Source organism: Xenopus laevis, chromosome 9_10L (assembly GCF_017654675.1).
Source record: "Xenopus laevis strain J_2021 chromosome 9_10L, Xenopus_laevis_v10.1, whole genome shotgun sequence".
Taxonomy (NCBI): domain Eukaryota; kingdom Metazoa; phylum Chordata; class Amphibia; order Anura; family Pipidae; genus Xenopus; species Xenopus laevis.
The window spans coordinates 130,530,473-130,549,220 of record NC_054387.1 but is presented as its reverse complement, the minus strand read 5'-3'; the positions used below and the strand labels follow the sequence as shown (position 1 = coordinate 130,549,220).

General features: G+C 39.5%; 1 protein-coding gene across 1 annotated transcript; it reads right to left on the bottom strand.

Annotated features, from left to right (window-relative positions):
• Positions 1-2,347: 2,347 nt before the first annotated feature.
• On the bottom strand, positions 2,348-17,933 carry LOC121398193. Its single transcript, XM_041577030.1, has 4 exons — positions 17,562-17,933; positions 10,123-10,246; positions 9,130-9,203; positions 2,348-3,133 (listed from the first exon to the last, which is right to left on the bottom strand). The coding sequence occupies exons 1-4, from the start codon at positions 17,890-17,892 to the stop codon at positions 2,736-2,738; spliced, it is 927 nt and encodes a 308-aa protein (XP_041432964.1). The 5' UTR covers positions 17,893-17,933; the 3' UTR covers positions 2,348-2,735.
• Between the last annotated feature and the right edge of the window lie 815 nt (positions 17,934-18,748).

Here is an 18,748-nt window from a genome sequence, read left to right as displayed (position 1 = left end):
ATATCACACAGCGCCCTCTGTTGTTTGTATGAAAGAATAACAGTGACTGCAATATCACACAGCGCCATCTGTTGGTTATATGAAAGAATAACAGTGACTGCAATATCACACAGCGCCATCTGTTGGTTATATGAAAGAATAACAGTGACTGCAATATCACACAGTGCCATCTGTTGGTTATATGAAAGAATAACAGTGACTGCAATATCACACAGCACCCTCTGTTGGTTATATGAAAGAATAACAGTGACTGCAATATCACACAGCACCCTCTGTTGGTTATATGAAAGAATAACAGTGACTGCAATATCACACAGCGCCCTCTGTTGGTTATATGAAAGAATAACAGTGACTGTAATATCACACAGCACCCTCTGTTGGTTATATGAAAGAATAACAGTGACTGCAATATCACACAGCGCCCTCCGTTGGTTATATGAAAGAATAACAGTGCGCCCTCTGTTGGTTATATGAAAGAATAACAGACTGCAATATCACACAGCGCCCTCTGTTGGTTATATGAAAGAATAACAGTGACTGCAATATCACACAGCACCATCTGTTGGTTATATGAAAGAATAACAGTGACTGCAATATCACACAGTGCCCTCTGTTGGTTATATGAAACAATAACAGTGACTGCAACATCACACAGCACCATCTGTTGGTTATATGGAAGAATAACAGTGACTGCAATATCACACAGCGCCCTCTGTTGGTTATATGAAACAATAACAGTGACTGCAATATCACACAGCACCATCTGTTGGTTATATGGAAGAATAACAGTGACTGCAATATCACACAGCGCCCTCTGTTGGTTATATGAAAGAATAACAGAGACTGCAATGTCACACAGCGCCCTCTGTTGGTTATATGAAAGATTAACAGTGATGATTAATTGATTAAATCAGTAGCACTTCCATTGTATTTAAACACATTTAAACTTAGACTTGGAGTGCTCCCACAACCCCCCTTTTTGTAGTTTGTCACTGGCTAAGAACCGGTCAAGCTGTGTATAGTCTGTGCACAATTGAAGCTGCTTGTTTGATATTTAGGTACAGTCAAAGTATCCAATATAAACTGACCCAATATTAGTTGTTTTGGCCATAACCTATGTGACACAGTGTTGAATGTGTGGCCTAAAAATGTTCAAAGATATATGGATTTATGGTGCATGATCTGAGCTATAGAGGTTTGTCTGAGGAACAAATGGTCCATTTTCACCTGGCCAGATAATTGAGCGCAATTACGTTCTCTGCACTAAGCGATGTGGACCCCTGCCCTCTTCCGGTGCTGTAAAGGTGAGTGCCGTGGGGAGGGGTGGCAAAAGAAGGCATAATGGCAAGAATTGCCCCTACTAATCACATTCACTATTTGATTCCATTATATTCAGCCTGGTTGTACTCATGAGCTTGACATAAATTCAGAAGACAATAGAATAGGGAGTTACATTTAGAACTGACAAAAATGCACTGAGCTGTGTTTAAAAAATCACATACAAATGCAATCTATGAGTTTTTTCACACTCAGCACACACCTGGTTGTACATTCTTTTCCCTGTGTGTGAGAGGGAGAGACATTCTTTCCTGTGGGTATAAACAAGAGATGCTGCTCTACTTAAAGGCTACCAGAGAACAGAGTTAAAGGGGATGTAAACCCTGCTGCACTGAGCAGCTCAACTCAACATCAGTTTTTGGTGGACTACAAATCCCAGGATAATGTAGAGTATAAAAAAGGTTGAGGCATGCTGGGAGCCAAAGTCCAGCAACATCAAGTTGTATTCTTAATGCAATAATGCACAATGAAACTTTTCCCAAACTTTTTTTTTTTTGCTTTAAAATGCAAAAAATCCTCCAATGAGAATCCCAGCTGATCTGTATCAATGTGGCTCCATGTTCTTTGTTCCTGCAACTGGAGTTGGAAGCTTTAAGCCCAGTTTCCCAGCACTGAACAAGTCTGTCCTTTATCCCCATGTCTGATTCCAGTGTCATATAATGAAGAATAAAATGACATAATTATCTCTATATGTAACATAACAGCAAGATGCCTGACATAGTGCTGAGAATCAGCATTCTCATTGGTCACTTCTTTTGCATTTATTATTTGATCAGTAGACTTCTCATGGGTGAATTTTCTTGCTTCTATAATTATGTCTCATCAACTTCTATAGAAAACGACAGGGTACTCCGGGACAATGTTGTGGCTAGGTTTACATCCCCTTTAAGCAGTAGTCCAGGTAATTTGCGACAGTAGGGCAAAAGGGTACATGGAAAATGATGAGACTAGGGCTGCACCTGCCCTATAAGCAAGATATAGTAGGTCCACTTCACTGATGAATGAGTTGGAACAGCACAAACATAAGCCTTTAATTTTTATAATTTGTTTTGTACAACCGCAACCTTAAATCTACAAGAGATGTTTGGAAAGCCTGTACATTGTTCTACCCCCAGAGCACAATCCTATTATCTAGAATCCCTACATACAGTATGCTAAAATCTAGTCGCTGGGATAGTTTCTGAGTTTAGTAAAGTAGATCAAAGTATGTGGTGTGAGTGTCAAAATAAAGCTTGTCTGTGGCATTTTAATTGTACAGTTGAATCAGTTTTCTAAGTTTCCAGGAATTAAAAAAAACTGAAATATTTAGAATGATTAGACTTATCAGCCAAACAAGGTTAAAGCAACATAGTGTGAACTCAACCTTAGCTGGTAGAAAGATCGAAACTATTTCAGGTTTAAGATACATTGCAGGAACTCTTGTTCCCCTCTTCTATCTTTCTTTGCATTTCTTCCATGTCTTTCTTCATCCTTTGTTCCTTCATTTTCTGCATATCTAACTCCTCCTTTCCCCTTTTCATTTCCCTGTCATGAATGAACTTGAGCACCTTTTTCTTCCTTTCTTGTCTCTTTTCCTCTGGATCCCCCATTCTCTCCAAGCGAAACTTTATATCTTTAGTAACTTCACAGAAGAACGTCAGCACCTCCTCGTGTCTCCCTCTGGTTTTGATGTGATCTTCTGGGGTGAAATTATCAAGGGCAAAGATTCTCTCCACTCCCATGTTTTCAAACTTTTCCTTCATAGCACTCAGATTGCCTCTGGTCTTATGGGTTAGAACCACAATAGGAAAGATCTCTGTGAAGAACAAAATACTGTGTTATCTGACAATACCTTGATAATAAATACAGAGCTCAGCACAGCACAGGTTTCAGGGTAGTTTGTAAAGAATCTCCTGATATATTTTAATTAGTATTTTTATCGCTATGAATGTAATTATCTCCATGAGGGCTAAATGTGGATACATGCAGTATTTTACTATACTTTATTATACTGTTTATCATACCTAGTGTGAGGATTACTCACCCTGGTGGTCTAGTGGGCCGGCGGGGACGCCTGCCACGCCGGTCTTGCTCCTCTGATGCCTTCTCTAAGTGCACGAAATTCAAACATATTTAAAGGTGCAAATAGGTTTTTACATTGCCCATTATAGGAGTTTGTTCCTGGTGCTTCTGAGCGTTTGTGCTATCTGTGTATCTGATTCTGATTCCTGCTGTGACCCCTGCCTGGTTTTTTTGACGATTCTGACATCTGTATCCTGACCCCTGCCTGATATTTGACTTCGCTTATTCTTATCCCTACTGGTGGATCTCCTGGTTTGACCCTTGCTTGCCTGACTCCATTTTGTACTCTGACTGCCCCAACCCGGTCTGATCTGCCTATGATTCTGCCTACACCTTGTACCGTGACCATCCGCCCTAAGACTTTGCTTTACAGTCGTGCCCCTTTGCCTGTTCAGAACCCCTCGCTTGGCACCTCTCTTAATAAGACCTGGCGGCATCTGATTAGCCGAGGGCTCCTCCCGAGGTGAAAGGAGGCTTTAAAGGCAGAAGCAAGACCCGAGAACAGGGTGCTTAGAATTGGTTCAGAATTTAGGGTGCCGACCGTGACATTATAATGGGCCCAATCGAAGACGAAGGTCACGCTGCTCCTTCTACCACTGAAGTGCTTCTCACTACTCTGCTACAGCACATGGAGGACCAGGAGCGAAAGCAAGACTATCTGATGCAGGGCTTTCATAACCTGACTGGACTGGACACTCCACCACAGACGCCAAGTCCAGTAGTTTCACCTCCTGTTGTCGTCCATGTGGGATCTCATGCCGTGATGGGTAATATTCATAAACCCCATGAACCCAAAATTTCTTTCCCTGAAAAATTTAGTGGGGATAGAACCAAATTTTTTGTCTTTCAGGAGGAATGTAAACTATACCTGAGTTTCTTCCCTCACCCTTTACTACCAGGGAAGAAAAAGTGAGGTTTGTAATGACCCTTTTACAGGGTGACCCCCAAATTTGGGCCCTAAGATTACCCTCCACTGATCCTGCCTGTTTTTCCCTTGAAACCTTCTTTAGCACTTTGGCGATACTTTACAATGACCCGGATCGTGCATCATCTGCCGATACCGTGATTTGTAAATTATGCCAGGGAAAACGGGATGCGGAGGTGTATTGCACTGAGTTCCGCCGGTGGGCTGTAGAAACCGGTTGGAACGATATAGCTCTTCGTAGCCAGATTTGGATAGGGCTCTCTGATTCTGTCAAAGACAGCCTAGTAAACTACCCTCTATCTACTAATTTGGATGATCTAATCTCCATGCCATCCAAGTAGATAGAAGACAGAGGGAGAGAAGTGGTGAGAAGGGTACTTCCTTTCTTACTGGGTATACTAATGTTAGAGGTCTCTGATTAAGTGCAGTGACACGAAACGCGTCAGACCTCATGGCGCAGGATTACACAGTTTGTTAAAATGTTAAATCTTCAATAAAACTAAAGTTTTTTACCAGCAATCTGAAGACTGAGCGATTCCTTGGGTGATCCGAAGAGTGCGTTGCCTAGAACTTTTGTGTGTACTAATGTTAAGCCATCTATCCCTCGACTTCCGGAGGAACCCATGCAATTGGGCATAACTCATCTAACTCCTGAGGAAAAGGCCCGCAGGCGGTCTCAGGTCTGTGTATTTACTGTGGGGAAAAGGGTAATTTTCTTAACCAGTGTCCTAAGAGGCCGGGAAACTTCAAAGCCTAAATGGAGAAGGGGAGCTCCATTTGGGTCGAGAAGTTTCCTCTCCCCAATCTTCCTCTAGGATTATGGTACCTGTTAATTTAACCTGGCATACGGGCTCTGTTAAGGTTTCCACTTTTGTGGATTCTAGGGCGACGGGGAATTTTATGGATGCTGCCTTCGCAGTAAGGTTTAATATTCCTTTAACCCCTTTAAGTCCTCCCATCTTAGCCATTGACAAAAAGCATTTGGGGTCAGGTTTGGTAACCAAAAAGATTGCGGTCCATGTGCACTAACAACTTGCACTCTGAGGAGTTATCCTTCTATATTATCGATGGTTCTTGCTCAGGTTAAGAAAAAACTATTTATTTGCAAAGCTTGAGAAATGCAATTTTGAGGTTTCTTCTGTCCAATTTTTGGGGTTCAATATCTCCGGTAAGGGTCTGGAAATGGAAATGGGAAGTTTAAGGCCATGCATCAAATGGGTCTTTGAGGAATGGTGACATTTGCTGGAGGGGGCTAAACATACTATAACGGTCTTTACTGAACACAAGAATCTGTTATACATTGAGTCTGCCAAACTATTGCTGGCTAGATGGGCTTTATTTTTTAACAGGTTTAATTTCTCTCTCACTTTTAGGCCTGGTTCTAAAAACACTAAAAGCTGATGCACTCTCTAGGAGTTTTGAATCTACACCGACTGAACCTAGTGAGTGCATTCCCATCATTCCGAGTGAATTAATTGTTGCAGCTCTGGGATCAGACCTTGCTACACTATTATCCCCAACTCAATCGTCTGCCCCTGTAGATACTCCTGAGGTATCTGAGGGCTTAATAGAACAGGTTCTGGGGGAAGTTCATAATTCAATGGCAGGAAATCCAGCTATCTCTAAAACTGTGTCTTTATTGTCCCGTGAGGTGTGGTGGCCTTCATTTAAACAAGATGTCAAAAATTTTGTTAATTCTTGTCCTGTTTGTCAGAGATCTAAGTCCTCTAGGAATTTGTCACAGGGATTTCTAAGGCCATTGCCTATTCCTGACATACCCTGGTCCCATCTGTCTATGGATTTTATTGTTGACCTCCCTTCTTCTCAAGGAAAGACTGTGATTTGGGTGGTGGTGGATAGGTTCATTTACCTCCCACACCTCCCATCTGCTAAAACTCTGGCTGAGTTATTTCTTTCTAATATTTTCAAATTGCATGGTTTTCCAAATATTGTTTCCGATAGAGGGAAAACATTTTGCTCTTTGGTTGGGATTGAGTTTTCATTCTCTACAGCATACCACCCTCAAACCAATGGTCAAACTGAAAGGGTTAACCAGTCCCTTGAACAATTTTTAAGGTGTTATGTGTCGGACAACCAATCCTCTCGGGCTGTGCACGATTTTATCATTAGTGCATACAAACTAATATCTTGGTTCACATACTGGTTTTAAAAAGTGCATTCAAAATATCTGAAAAATGCAACTCACCTGGAGCCCACATGTTAAAGGGTGCTTAGCATTGGTAAAAGGGGTGGGCCTGGGTGGAGCTGGGTCATATCTGAGGAGGAGGTGGGGCCCTTTGAGCTGTTAATCAACCCTTGACCCCACTACCACTTTTAATGACTCTGTACTGTGCCCTCTATACTGTGGATCACATAGGAATTAGTTAATTCCAGTAGATGTGATATAGTGCAGCTGGACCAACACTAATCTAAATAAATTTGGAGATGTATCTAGAAAGAGTCTGTGTAAAAGGGTGTGGGCGTGGTACCTGTAAAAAAGAATCTTATAGATATTCTCCTTCTTCCAGATGAAAGTTTTTACATAAAACAAAGTCTCTGCCCAAGTGCTGCATATAGGGTTGGGGATTCTCTTCCACAGAGTGGTACTTGAATATATTGTATATGTGGGATATGGGACCCTGGCTCTCGTCTATTCTAATACACAATGATTCAAATGTAGTGAGATCTGGTGCTCCCAAGGACACAATCCTCTAGAGTAAAATTCCACCACTCTCCATTCATTTCTATGGGATTTTTAAAAGAGTATTTATCAATGGGTAAAAGTGAAAGTTCACCCGTTGATAAATACCCCTTTCAAAATCCCAAAATTTCAAAATAGAGGACTTCACTTTTTGATAAAATATACCCTATCATGTCTCAGAAATCTTGTAGTTTGTTCCCTTTAATTAATTTTTAGTTGGAGCTGATAGTGGTTCAATGCTTAGCAGAAACAGTAGTGGTGACAGGGGGCATCCCTATTTGTGCCAATATGGGTTGCAAAGGGTTTTGACAATGACCCTGCTGATTTTAGTGGGGCCAAAAGTTCAGAATACAGGCCTTTAATGGCTTTTATGAAAGGCCCAGGGAACAACTCCCCCTTCAAACAACTTCTTGACCTCCACATTTAAAACTCCACATTTAAAGGAGTTGTATACTGTAAATATTAAATCAATAAATCTATGAGTGTTGCCCCCTGCCTTTCTATACAGTATATAACAAATCCTACCTGAATTTTGTGCATTATCCTTGGAGGGATCTTGTTTAGTTTGTATAGTATAGAGTTTTGCGATCAAAGCTTATGCTTCTGATGAAGGGATTGATTCCTGAAACATGTACTGCAATAAACCTGCCTCTCTTCCCTTCTTCGTCTTGGTTTTGGCAAGTCATGTAATTAAACTTAGTGACTTTTATTATATGGGGGGTTAGTATGGTCTTCCTTAGATATAGCTTTATACACAGCAACTTGTTAATATAAACTATAGTAGTACTTATCTGTTATCTACTGTGTATCCAGTGCTTGAATGGCTGCCCCCCATGGCTACACAGCAGCTTGTTTATATAAACTATAGTAGTACTTATCTGTTATCTACTGTGTATCCTGTGCTTGAATGGCTGCCCCCATGGCTACACAGCAGCTTGTTTATATAACATTAGTAGTACTTATCTGTTATCTACTGTGTATCCAGTGCTTGAATGGCTGCCCCCCATGGCTACACAGCAGCTTGTTTATATAAACTATAGTAGTACTTATCTGTTATCTACTGTGTATCCTGTGCTTGAATGGCTGCCCCCATGACTACACAGCAGCTTGTTTATATAAACTATAGTAGTACTTATCTGTTATCTACTGTGTATCCTGTGCTTGAATGGCTGCCCCCATGGCTACACAGCAGCTTGTTTATATAAACTATTGTTGTATTTCTGAAGCAAACACAACAGTTTTACCAATGCAGGCCAACAGTACATTATATTGTCATTCCTTTTAAACACTTTGGTGTTACAGTTCCTTAAATTTGGTCATAGCCAAATTGAAAATTCTTTGTTCTGCTTTATCCCCATTGTTTGCCGCTAGTGTTGTAATTAATAGCCCCTTTGTGTTTGGAAGCTGTTGCGATGCTGAATATTGGGTGTTCGGTAGGATGAGAGACAGAATTCAACTGGAACACGTCTGGCTCACTCTGAGCTGTGCATGCACCCCCAAAACTGGATTCTTTTAAAGTGTCACACTAAATCAGATATTTATCTATATTTTAAGGGAGTTTTTGTCTTTGAGTTAACTCTTGGTATGACATACAGTAGATAGTGATATTCTGGGACAATTTGCAACTGGTTTTCATTTTTTATTTCTGGATTATGAGTTATTAAGCTTTTTATTCAGCTCTCCAGTTTGCAATTTCAGTAATTTGGGTGCTATGGCCTAAATTCCCCTAGCAACCATGCATTGATTTGAATAAGAGACTGGAATATGAATAAGAGAGGCGTAATAAAAAAAGTGGCAGTAACAATAAATATGTAGCCTTACAGAGCATTTGTTTTTGAGATGGGGTCAGTGACCCCCATTTGAAAGCTGGAAAGAGTCAGAAGAATTGAAAAGTTTCTTACAATTGGCTATATAACATACTAAAAGTTAACTAAAAGATGGACAACCCCTTTAACAACTATGTAGAAAAAAATGCATTTTTTAACAGTTTATCTTTACTTGAGTATGAGTTTGCTAATATTGCGTTAATATCACATGGATGCAAAGTAAGATCAGCACAAACTCATGTTTTTAACAACAAATAGAAATATAGCACATACTGTACCTGTCAGGTCTCTGGCAGCTTCAAGCAACATTTTGATCTCTGTTATTTCTTCATTAGCAATGTTTTTACATACACTAGAAATATAAAAAATGCACTTATTGTCACTTATTTTATCTGCTCTTCATTCTCTCTTTTGTAACATCAAAACACTGATATAATGAACAATAGTGGAGAAAAGGGGGTGATATCACTCCAACTTGCAGTGGAGCAGTAAAGAGTGACTGAAGTTTATCAGTGCACAAGTCACAGAGTTAGGAGGACCTGGGAAATCATCATTTGTGTTCGAATTTGAATTTTTTGCCATGATTCAAATTTTTTCACAAAAACTCACAAAATCAAATACAAATTATAAATGTAAAAACTAGAAAGTTTGGTATTTATTAAGCACAAAAAACTTGACTTCGACTTTGAATGTAAAACTCTGGCATCTAAAAGCTTGCAAGTTCATGTAGAAGTCAATGAGAGTTGTCCTAGGCAAAATTCAAATAAATTTTTTAATTCAAATTTTTAAGGTTGTTCTAGATTTTGAGCCTGTAAACTCGCAAAATCCGAGTTTTTTGTTTTTTTGAATAAACAGAGGTTTGAATTTTTTTTTGAAAACCTCACAAATTAGATTATCTCACATGTAATAATCCCACATGTTCTAGCCCCATGCCAAATTTCAAAATGATATTATATTTATATATAATTATATATATAGTATCGTAATCTACATTTTAAGTACAGTAATGTTCATCATTCCTTCAGGTCTTAGTAATTGTTATCATCATTTAATTATATAGGACAAGCAAGTTGTGCAGTAATTAATAATACCAATTAAAATATATTTCTCAGTACAAGCAATTAACGCTAGTAAGTCCATTTAAGTGGCAAACTCTGTGCATTTGCAAGCAGACAGCAGAAGTTACTTCTCTTTTAATACCTGTTTCCAGTTTACATTGGAGAGTGATACACATAGTTATTGTAATTTTGTACAGTTTCAGAAAATCTTACCTGTAGACAAAGATTGGGTAGATGAAGTCAGATGATTTGACTAATTTCTCAGCCTCCACAATTCTCTCTGTGAGCCCGAATCCTTTGCTCCACTCCACTCCCTTATCCAGGGGCAACAGATTGGCTAGAAATCAAATCAAATGGAATTATTTTATTCTTTATTGTATCCAGCCTTCAGTCATCCTTTGGTATTTTCAGTAGGGTATGAAAGACTGGGCAGATAATCTCATAATCATTTGTAATAGCAGCCACTGCTATTGGCTTTCTCATCTGGCAAAAAATACATCACCCCCCACAATGCATTGTACTTCTAAAGCTGGCCATAGATGCAAAGATCCGATCGTTCGAATCCTCGATTGATTGGACTTCCCCATCTCCCGACCTTGCCACTTACCATTCAGATCAAATAAAGTAGAAAAGAACAGACAAGGGAAAGTTGTGCTCACCACTATTTTTTAAAAACATTAGGCGGGGGTGCAATAAGGGTGTGACCACAAAATACATATAGTCAACTACAAGAGTCCTCTGCACTCAACCCATTATCAATATATTTAAGACAGAGACATTTTGTGCTACTGCTACTGAAAAATGCCTTACCCTTTAAACAACACAGGGATTGTTTGTCCATATATTGCAATATATTTAAGCTGAACAACTACGTCAAAGTCATCCCATATCTGGCCAGTCCTACACTTAATTTTCATCTGATTAAGAATTCTATTGCTTAATTATACATTTTACAAAGGGACTAAGTTTTACCTGCAAGATATGGGATGACTTTTCCCTTGTTTGTTATAGTTATACAGGAGCAGTGACCAGCTCCATGTTGTAGCTCCCACCCCTCCAGCTATAGTCAGGTGATCTCACTGGTGTCTAATAAAAGGGCAGCCAAGTTTGGGAGTTTTACTTTGAAAGCAGCAAGTAAGTTGCAGGTAAAACTTAGTCCCTGTGTAAAATGTATAATGAAGCAATAGAATTCTTAATGAATCAGATAAAATTGAGCGTAGGACTGGACAGATATGGGATGACTGTGACGTAGTTGTTCAGCTTAAATATATTGCAATATATGGACAAACAATCCCTGTTTTGTTTAAAGGGTAAGGCATTTTTCAGTAGCACAAAATGTCTCTGTCTTAAATATATTGATAATGGGTTGAGTGCAGAGGATCTCTTGTAGTTGACTAGAAAAGAACAGACCAAACAACGAATCTCCGCCGGACGAAAAATGACGGGACCCTCCACACACGGTCCGAAAATCGTACGAATCCTCGGTTTGTGCGATCGGATCTTTGCGTCTATGGCCAGTTTAAGGCTTATTTAATTCAGTAGGACTCATTTACAACCTTGGTTGTTCATTTTACAGGGCTTGTGCCCCAGGGGTTGTTGCTCACTGCACAGAGCAGAGAGAAGCGTCAGGAGACAAAGCCCAGCCCTGTTGTCACCCCTAAGCATTTTTTTGTCAGCTTGGGCCATTGAACAGGTCCCAATTGATGTGAGGGAAGGTAAAAGAGAACAGCTATTAGATCAGCGTGAGACCTATTGGATATATACATTACATACAGTGGTCCCTGATGGATTCAATGAGTGGTATAATACTGAGTGCTTCATTTGACTGTTTATTTGGTTATGTTCTGTTTCTTTGTTATTATTTCTAACCTTCATTTTCAATTTATTTATAATACGGAGCTTATGTATTTCCATTGTATAGCCCCTTCCTTGTGAGTATCTTAAGAGTATGGAGTTTATCATTTGTAATTGTGAATCTGAGTATGTTAGATGTAGAATGTCTTCCCCAAGAGTTATGGGTTATGATTTTGATAGGAGTGGACATTGGCTGAGTATAAAACAGCCTCTGTTTGATCTTTGCTTCATATCTTGGATGTCACACTTATCCTGGCTGGGAGTAAAGAAGTATTTTATTTCGGGTAATGTCCGTATTTTATACTTAAACCCTTGCAGTATTATTTTTTACAGAGATTATTAGCATTCAGTTATGCTTTACTCCTATACTGTTTTATATACTGCCACTCTACTGGGGTAATTAATGTAGGGAACTGGTATTTACCCCTTTCCCTAAATGGATAACCCTGTGACTTTAAATCTGGGAATACCCAAAAACATTACCACTGCTTGTACTGCAGTGAGACAGTTATCAGCCACAGCCTGGCCAATCAGCAAGAGGAATTTGCTTCTGACCTTGTGAGGTGGAGGTTTGGAGCCAGATCTTCTTCAGGAAGAATAGAAGAAGGATAGCATTATGTGGCCATCTTAGGACATCCTCACTACATATACCAGTGCCACTTCCCATATAATACAAGTTGTACCTCCACTCTCCCTCATGTATACCCTCAGGCCCTCCTCCCTTAGTCCTCCTCCCTCAGGTATCTGACATCCTCCCTAAGGAACCAGCAGAAAGAAAAATATGGAAAGGCAGAAGAAAAATAAGGTAATAAGGAAAGAAGAATGAAGGAGGAGGGCAGAGGGAGGAGATGTTTAATGTACGAACACTGAGGGATGAAGGCAAATGGAGGTAAAACGAGCAGGGAGATCCAAGCATGATATGTGGCCAGGACAGAGGCGTGACTACAGCCTTTTTGGATGTGTGAGTAAAATACCTGGCGCAGCTGCATTCCATTGCTACTGGAGAGAGCATAATGCTGAGTGATTTCTCCTCATGATGTCCAAACATTTTCACCGTAAAGCATGCACTCTGCACAGAACTAATGAGAGTCAGCCTTGGATTCCTTCTTCTGTGAGTGTTCCTACTGACCTGTACAAGTAGGCCCTGTAGTGAGTTACCAGCGTGTACACCGGATCTGGCCTGTGGATTTCCCATCAGCCTCCATGACACGTGCAGAGGATCTCCTCAGGATTTGAGGAAACCTCCCCCTACACCCATATAACAAGCTCAGTGTGGATTAAATCTGCCAGACTGCTCCCCTGCATTTCTTCTGCCTTTAGCATTCTTAAAGTGATACTAACTAGGGATGGGCAAATTTTTCCGCCTTCTGGTCTGCTTTTGTCAATAATTGTTAGATGAAGCTCCTAAACCTGTTTTTCAACCTGACTGTCCCATCTCAGCCTGTCGGTTAAAGTTTCCAATGCTAACAGACTCCTGCTCCAGAAATATGGCAGCCCCCTCACAGAGGAACATGGGGCATCAGACATGTCAAAGCATTGTGCAAATACTTTATGGCAAAGTTATAAGTTGCTTTCAAAGGCAATATTATGATAGATGTAAAAAAAAGAGTGGTCAGTATCTCTTTAAATGGACCTTGGACATTTTCATACTAGGGGTGATTATTATTATATTGCCTGATACTAATACTTCACAGTTCTTTATGCAATTTACTATATTACAGCATATACCTATTGTGTGGTTTATCGTCTGTTACATTGGGTACAGTAATCGCTGCGGATGCTGTTCCCAGGGAGTTCTACGCCCACCAATTTCTGCTTCTAGCCCTGAGTGGAGGCACTTAGAGGAAAAGAAGAAGAAAGAGGCTGCTCTGATGTTCTTCTGCTTAGGAAAAAAATTAGTAACTGTTTTAAAACCTTTCCTAAGCAGAAGAACATCAGAGCAGCCTCTTTCTATCCCCTAACAACTTTCTTGGTGGTCAGAATGGGGATGGGAAAAATGACCAGCAGGTGGCGCTGTTGTAACAAAACGTATTTATGTTAAAGGATAAGTAAACCTTTAAAATACGTGAATATATAATGAATGAGGGGGGCTATTCTAAGCACCTTTGCATTCATTATTTATTTATTTTAATTCCAAAATATTAAGGGATACAAGTACTGTTAATATGAATTAATTTTGTTACAACAGCACCACCTGCTGGTCATTTTCTGACCATTCTGACCACCAAGTAGTCAAGGAAGTTGTAAGGAGAAAGAGGCTGCTCTGATGTTCTTCTGCTTAGGAAAGATGTGGGAAAGGTTTCTAATTGTTTTACTAAGCAGAAGAACATCACAGCAGCCTCTTTCTTTCTCCTGAGAACTTCCTTGACTACTTTGTGGCCAGACTGCATTGACCAGCAGGTGGTGCTGTTGTAACAAAATTCATTCATATTAACAGTAAATATATCCCTTAATATCTTGAAATAAAAACAAAATAAATAATGAATGTACATTGCAAAAGTGCTTAGAATAGCACCCATGCCAATTTTACATGAACTTATTTTAAAGGTTTACTTTTCCTCTAACAGAACATATATGCCTTAATATCTTGGAATTTAAATAAATAAATAAATAAATAATGAATGTACATTGCAAAAGTGCTTAGCGTAGCACCCTCGTTAATTTTGCATTCACCTATTTTTAAGGTTTACTTAACCTTTAATGTACCTGGGCCAATAAGGAAATCACCTTCCCACAGGGCATAGGTCAGCCCTATAAGAATGTAACCCTATCATAACACCCCATAAAGTATAGGATGTACACTCTCAATAAAAAAAACAATTTCTCTTATCAATACAGGGCCTGAATCCCCTTTGTTATGTAAATGATAATGAAATGTTTGATGCAGTGCCTCCACCCAGTGGGAACTGAGGAATTACACCTCAGGGGAATTCCACTATGACAAATAAAATACACAAATTTCATGAAACAACTCTCACTTTGTATAACTTAAAGAAAAGGTAAGATACAATCACAAGCACTATAAATTCTGCATCTGGGTAACAGATGCATCTGGGTTTTTCCAACACCTGGCACAGTATTTCCCCAGTATACAGTCCCACACTCCTCTCCGGGCAGACAAACACAGTTCAATCCCTTTCCCAAGAGCTCTTAATATTACCCCAGGTAGTGCTACATTCCCCAAAGTACCTCTCCTTTGGACGAGGTAATTGCTCCCATGTAGCAGGCACATGGACAATGCCTGTCCTCTTCAGGGTGCACATGCTGGAGCCTTTCCGATACCCTCCCTCAGGCAGAACACTCACCGAGAACTCACAACAGAAGCTACAGGTATTTACTGCATGTTGAAAAGTCTCTTGATATGGCCGAGCTCACAAGCTTTCCATCCAAGCACACAAGTCAATCACTCTTTATTTGACTAAGCTCACAAGCATTCCAAGCAGATCTCCAACACTTACCCAAAGAGCACATGAATCCATCACCAGGCAGCACCTTTACATTTTTTTACTGCCTCGGCTCAAGACCTCTCCTTCAGTTCGATCTCGGGCTCCCATACCTCGAGTTTACCAAGGGCCTCACCATCCCTATAGGCCTAGACTCCATGGCTCCCAGGAGCATCCACCCCTCTTGAGGTGGGAGGTAGAAGAGGAAGAGCATATGGTGCCTCTCCTTTATAATGAGTTACACAACACTGATATCTCCTGGCCAAATCTGGAACTGCCAGGGTACACTTCACTGGGGAAAAATGAATCACTCCCATATCCAAATTAGGCCCAACTCTTAGCTGGCCACACCAGTTGATTTACAACCCATGGGGGATTTATAAAACATTATTATTAAACCTATGAACCCCTAACTTTCTAAAAGGTAAGGAAAAGTTAATGGGAATCTGGACCCCACACTGAATTGTTATAAACGTACACTGTTGCTTTTCTGAGCACATTGCAAATAAATGTTCTATTTTTAGCTGTTACTGAGATAACTGCATTTTTAGGCTGGTAATATTAGGCTTATGGTTCAGCTGCGAGTCAACAGTCTGAGGGTAACTGAATACCGAAAGTGCATAGAAAGTTATAGACAGTTAGGATCCCTGATATTCCAGGCCTTCATAAAGAGCTCTTAATCTGAATGTATCAGTTTTTTACAGCTGGCTAAAACTACTAATATACCAGAAACAATGGAAATTAATGCAAGTTAAAAAAAGTGCTCAGAGGATCTCTCCAAATAGGTTTACAACAAATCATTTTTTGGGGTTAAGATACATTTTTCATATCCCTTATTTTGTGATAGGGTTGCCACCTGGGCTGTGAGATTTATACTTGAAACCAATGTTGAGAGGGAAGAACGAGTAAAGAGATAAAAAGGCTGATATTTTTTCTAGAAATCTCTGCAGATCTACTTTGAGCCATGGCAGAGTTTGGACCATGGATTTGCGTCAACTGGTGAGAGACTTTTGCAACTTGACTAAGAAATATTTTTGGAGCTCTTGTCATTTACTTTATTTGTTCAGCTTCTACATTTATTAAACATCAGTGTGTAAATGTGTCCAGTCATGGACGGAGGGGTCCACCACTTTCTTGAAGGTCAAAACCAAGTATTTTCAGACAAACTGGCTACTGATTGGCAAATGAATGAGGTTAATATAACAGAAGGAAACTACCATACAGAGGCAACAACATTATGAGGCACATGTGTAGGGAGTATGTGAGGAAAACCATTCTATACCATAATTGGCAATCTGTAATATACTGTATGTAGTATAGGAAATGCTGATGTTTAAATGGTAAACGTAAATAATGACAATAGAGAGGATTGCTGGTGCATATTAATATAGTTACATACAGTATTAGTTTAAACATTTGTGTATGCTGAATAAAATAATGCATTATCAGGGGGGCTGCATGTGAACTGTTTGTGGGAAAACAATAGGGATGCAGATCAACTGGTGTTGTACAACATGAAAGGCACCAAACACCTCTATGTCACATTCTGTAAAGAGAGATTTTGCTTGGAAAGTCTGAAAATAAAGATTTACATTTATGTCATAAGTGTTAGGGTTTAAGGACAGTATCTAACATCAATCCGTGCTATCTCCTTGTGCCTCTCAGCACTTTGCTACTATTTATTAATTTCAACCTGTACTTGTCATCTATAGTAGACCCTGTTCATTGAACACAACAATAAATATATTTTATTTTTAAATATTAAAACCACTAGACACACAAGTGAGTATTTGCACTTGTACTGCTAAATCAGCAAAATATATGGCCTCAAAGACAATCAGAAATTTGAGACTTTGTTGGTGTTGGCAGATATTGGCTTTCCATGTAAATCTTCCTTGCATCAACTGAGACCAATGGAACTGCATTATTAAGGTGGCACTTTTCTTCTTTTTTTGCAGTGACTTATTCCACAGGCATTTTTTTCACTGTGACATAATACTTTAGGGTTTATGGGCATCTTGTCAAAGTGATTTTTCTTGAGGCAAATTTTTGTGTCAAAATTTTGCATTCGTTACACAATAATATTTGTTGATGGCAACATCATTGCTCATCACTACTAGCCAGTCCTATAATAACTTTCATCTGACTCATTAAGAATTCCAATATTTTATTATATATATTATATTTTTATAGGGACTCCATTATACATGAGAAATGGCACAGGACTGGTCAGACCAGGTATGACTGGGATGATGTTTGCAGCTTGAATATATTGCAATATGTGGACAAACAATCTATATTTTATTTAAAAGGGAGGACATTTTTTCACATTCATTCATTCGCTCATAGACTTACCAAGCTGGGCCAAAAATTCTGCTGTTTCATAATTGTCCATCTTGCTGCACCCACGGTTGTCCACCAAAGTCATGATATCAGTCAGTGGATACGTAACTCTCTCTGTAGTGTCACCCTGATCTCCTCCTTTTTGTGGTTTCTTTGCATTTGTGTAGTTCTGGTACTCCCCATCTTCCAAGACGTACTTGCAGGTGTTGATGAAGGAGGATTTGCCGTGTCCTAAATACCCAAAGAGTTGGAGGAGGACTCGGTCATAACCTTGATTCCTTGAAGAAAAGTCTTCAAGCTTGAAGTTTTTAATATAATGAGTCAGTTCAGGGATTGTATCCATATTCCTTTCCAGTGACCAACTCACTCTGAAAGACAGATCTGAGTGACTAATGTTTTATAGCAATCAAATGTGAAAGTAAAAGTAATTTTTTTTTTGCCGAACTTACATTTAGAAGCAGCAACGTCAAGTTGAATAAATTCGATTTCAAACCAGAAAATAGTTGTCTTTTAAATACTATATAATAAGCAGTTGTTTCTACTTACAAGTGGTTTCCAAGCTCTCAGTGATGTTCTGCTGTATGTATTACAGTTTACCAACCATGTCTTGGAGCCAAGGGTCACTGGTATCTTATTTTGGTGTATATTAAAGGCATTGAGATCCCTGATTGGGTTAGGTTTGTGGTCTCAAATGTTCTGATATTCAGCGTGAGAATACAAGGAAATGGAATGTAACCTTGTAATAAAAATGATCAGATTGTGCTGCCATTTACCAAGAGCACATTTCTAAAGCATAGTGGGAGCCATTTACAGTATTATGACAGACAGTACCGAAAGTGAATCTGTCACAGGGGGTCATATACATCTGGTAGCAGGGTGCAATCTGCCATTTTTTGTGGACTTTGCATCTGCTCTTCCAGATGATGAGGTAAGTAAGATACTGGACAAGTGATTTATTTGGATTTTGCCAAAGCATTTGACTTAGGGGAGGGTATTGTAAGTAATGTATCAGTGTTTGCAGATGACACAAAACTATCAGCCCAATTAATTCCATCCAGGATGTGGCACTTGCAACACGATCTTGACAAACTGGCAATCTGGGCAGCTAAGTGGCAAATGAGATTCAATGTTGATAAATGTAAAGTCCTGCACCTGGGATGTAATAATATCCACTTATACCCTTAATGGGACTGCACTAG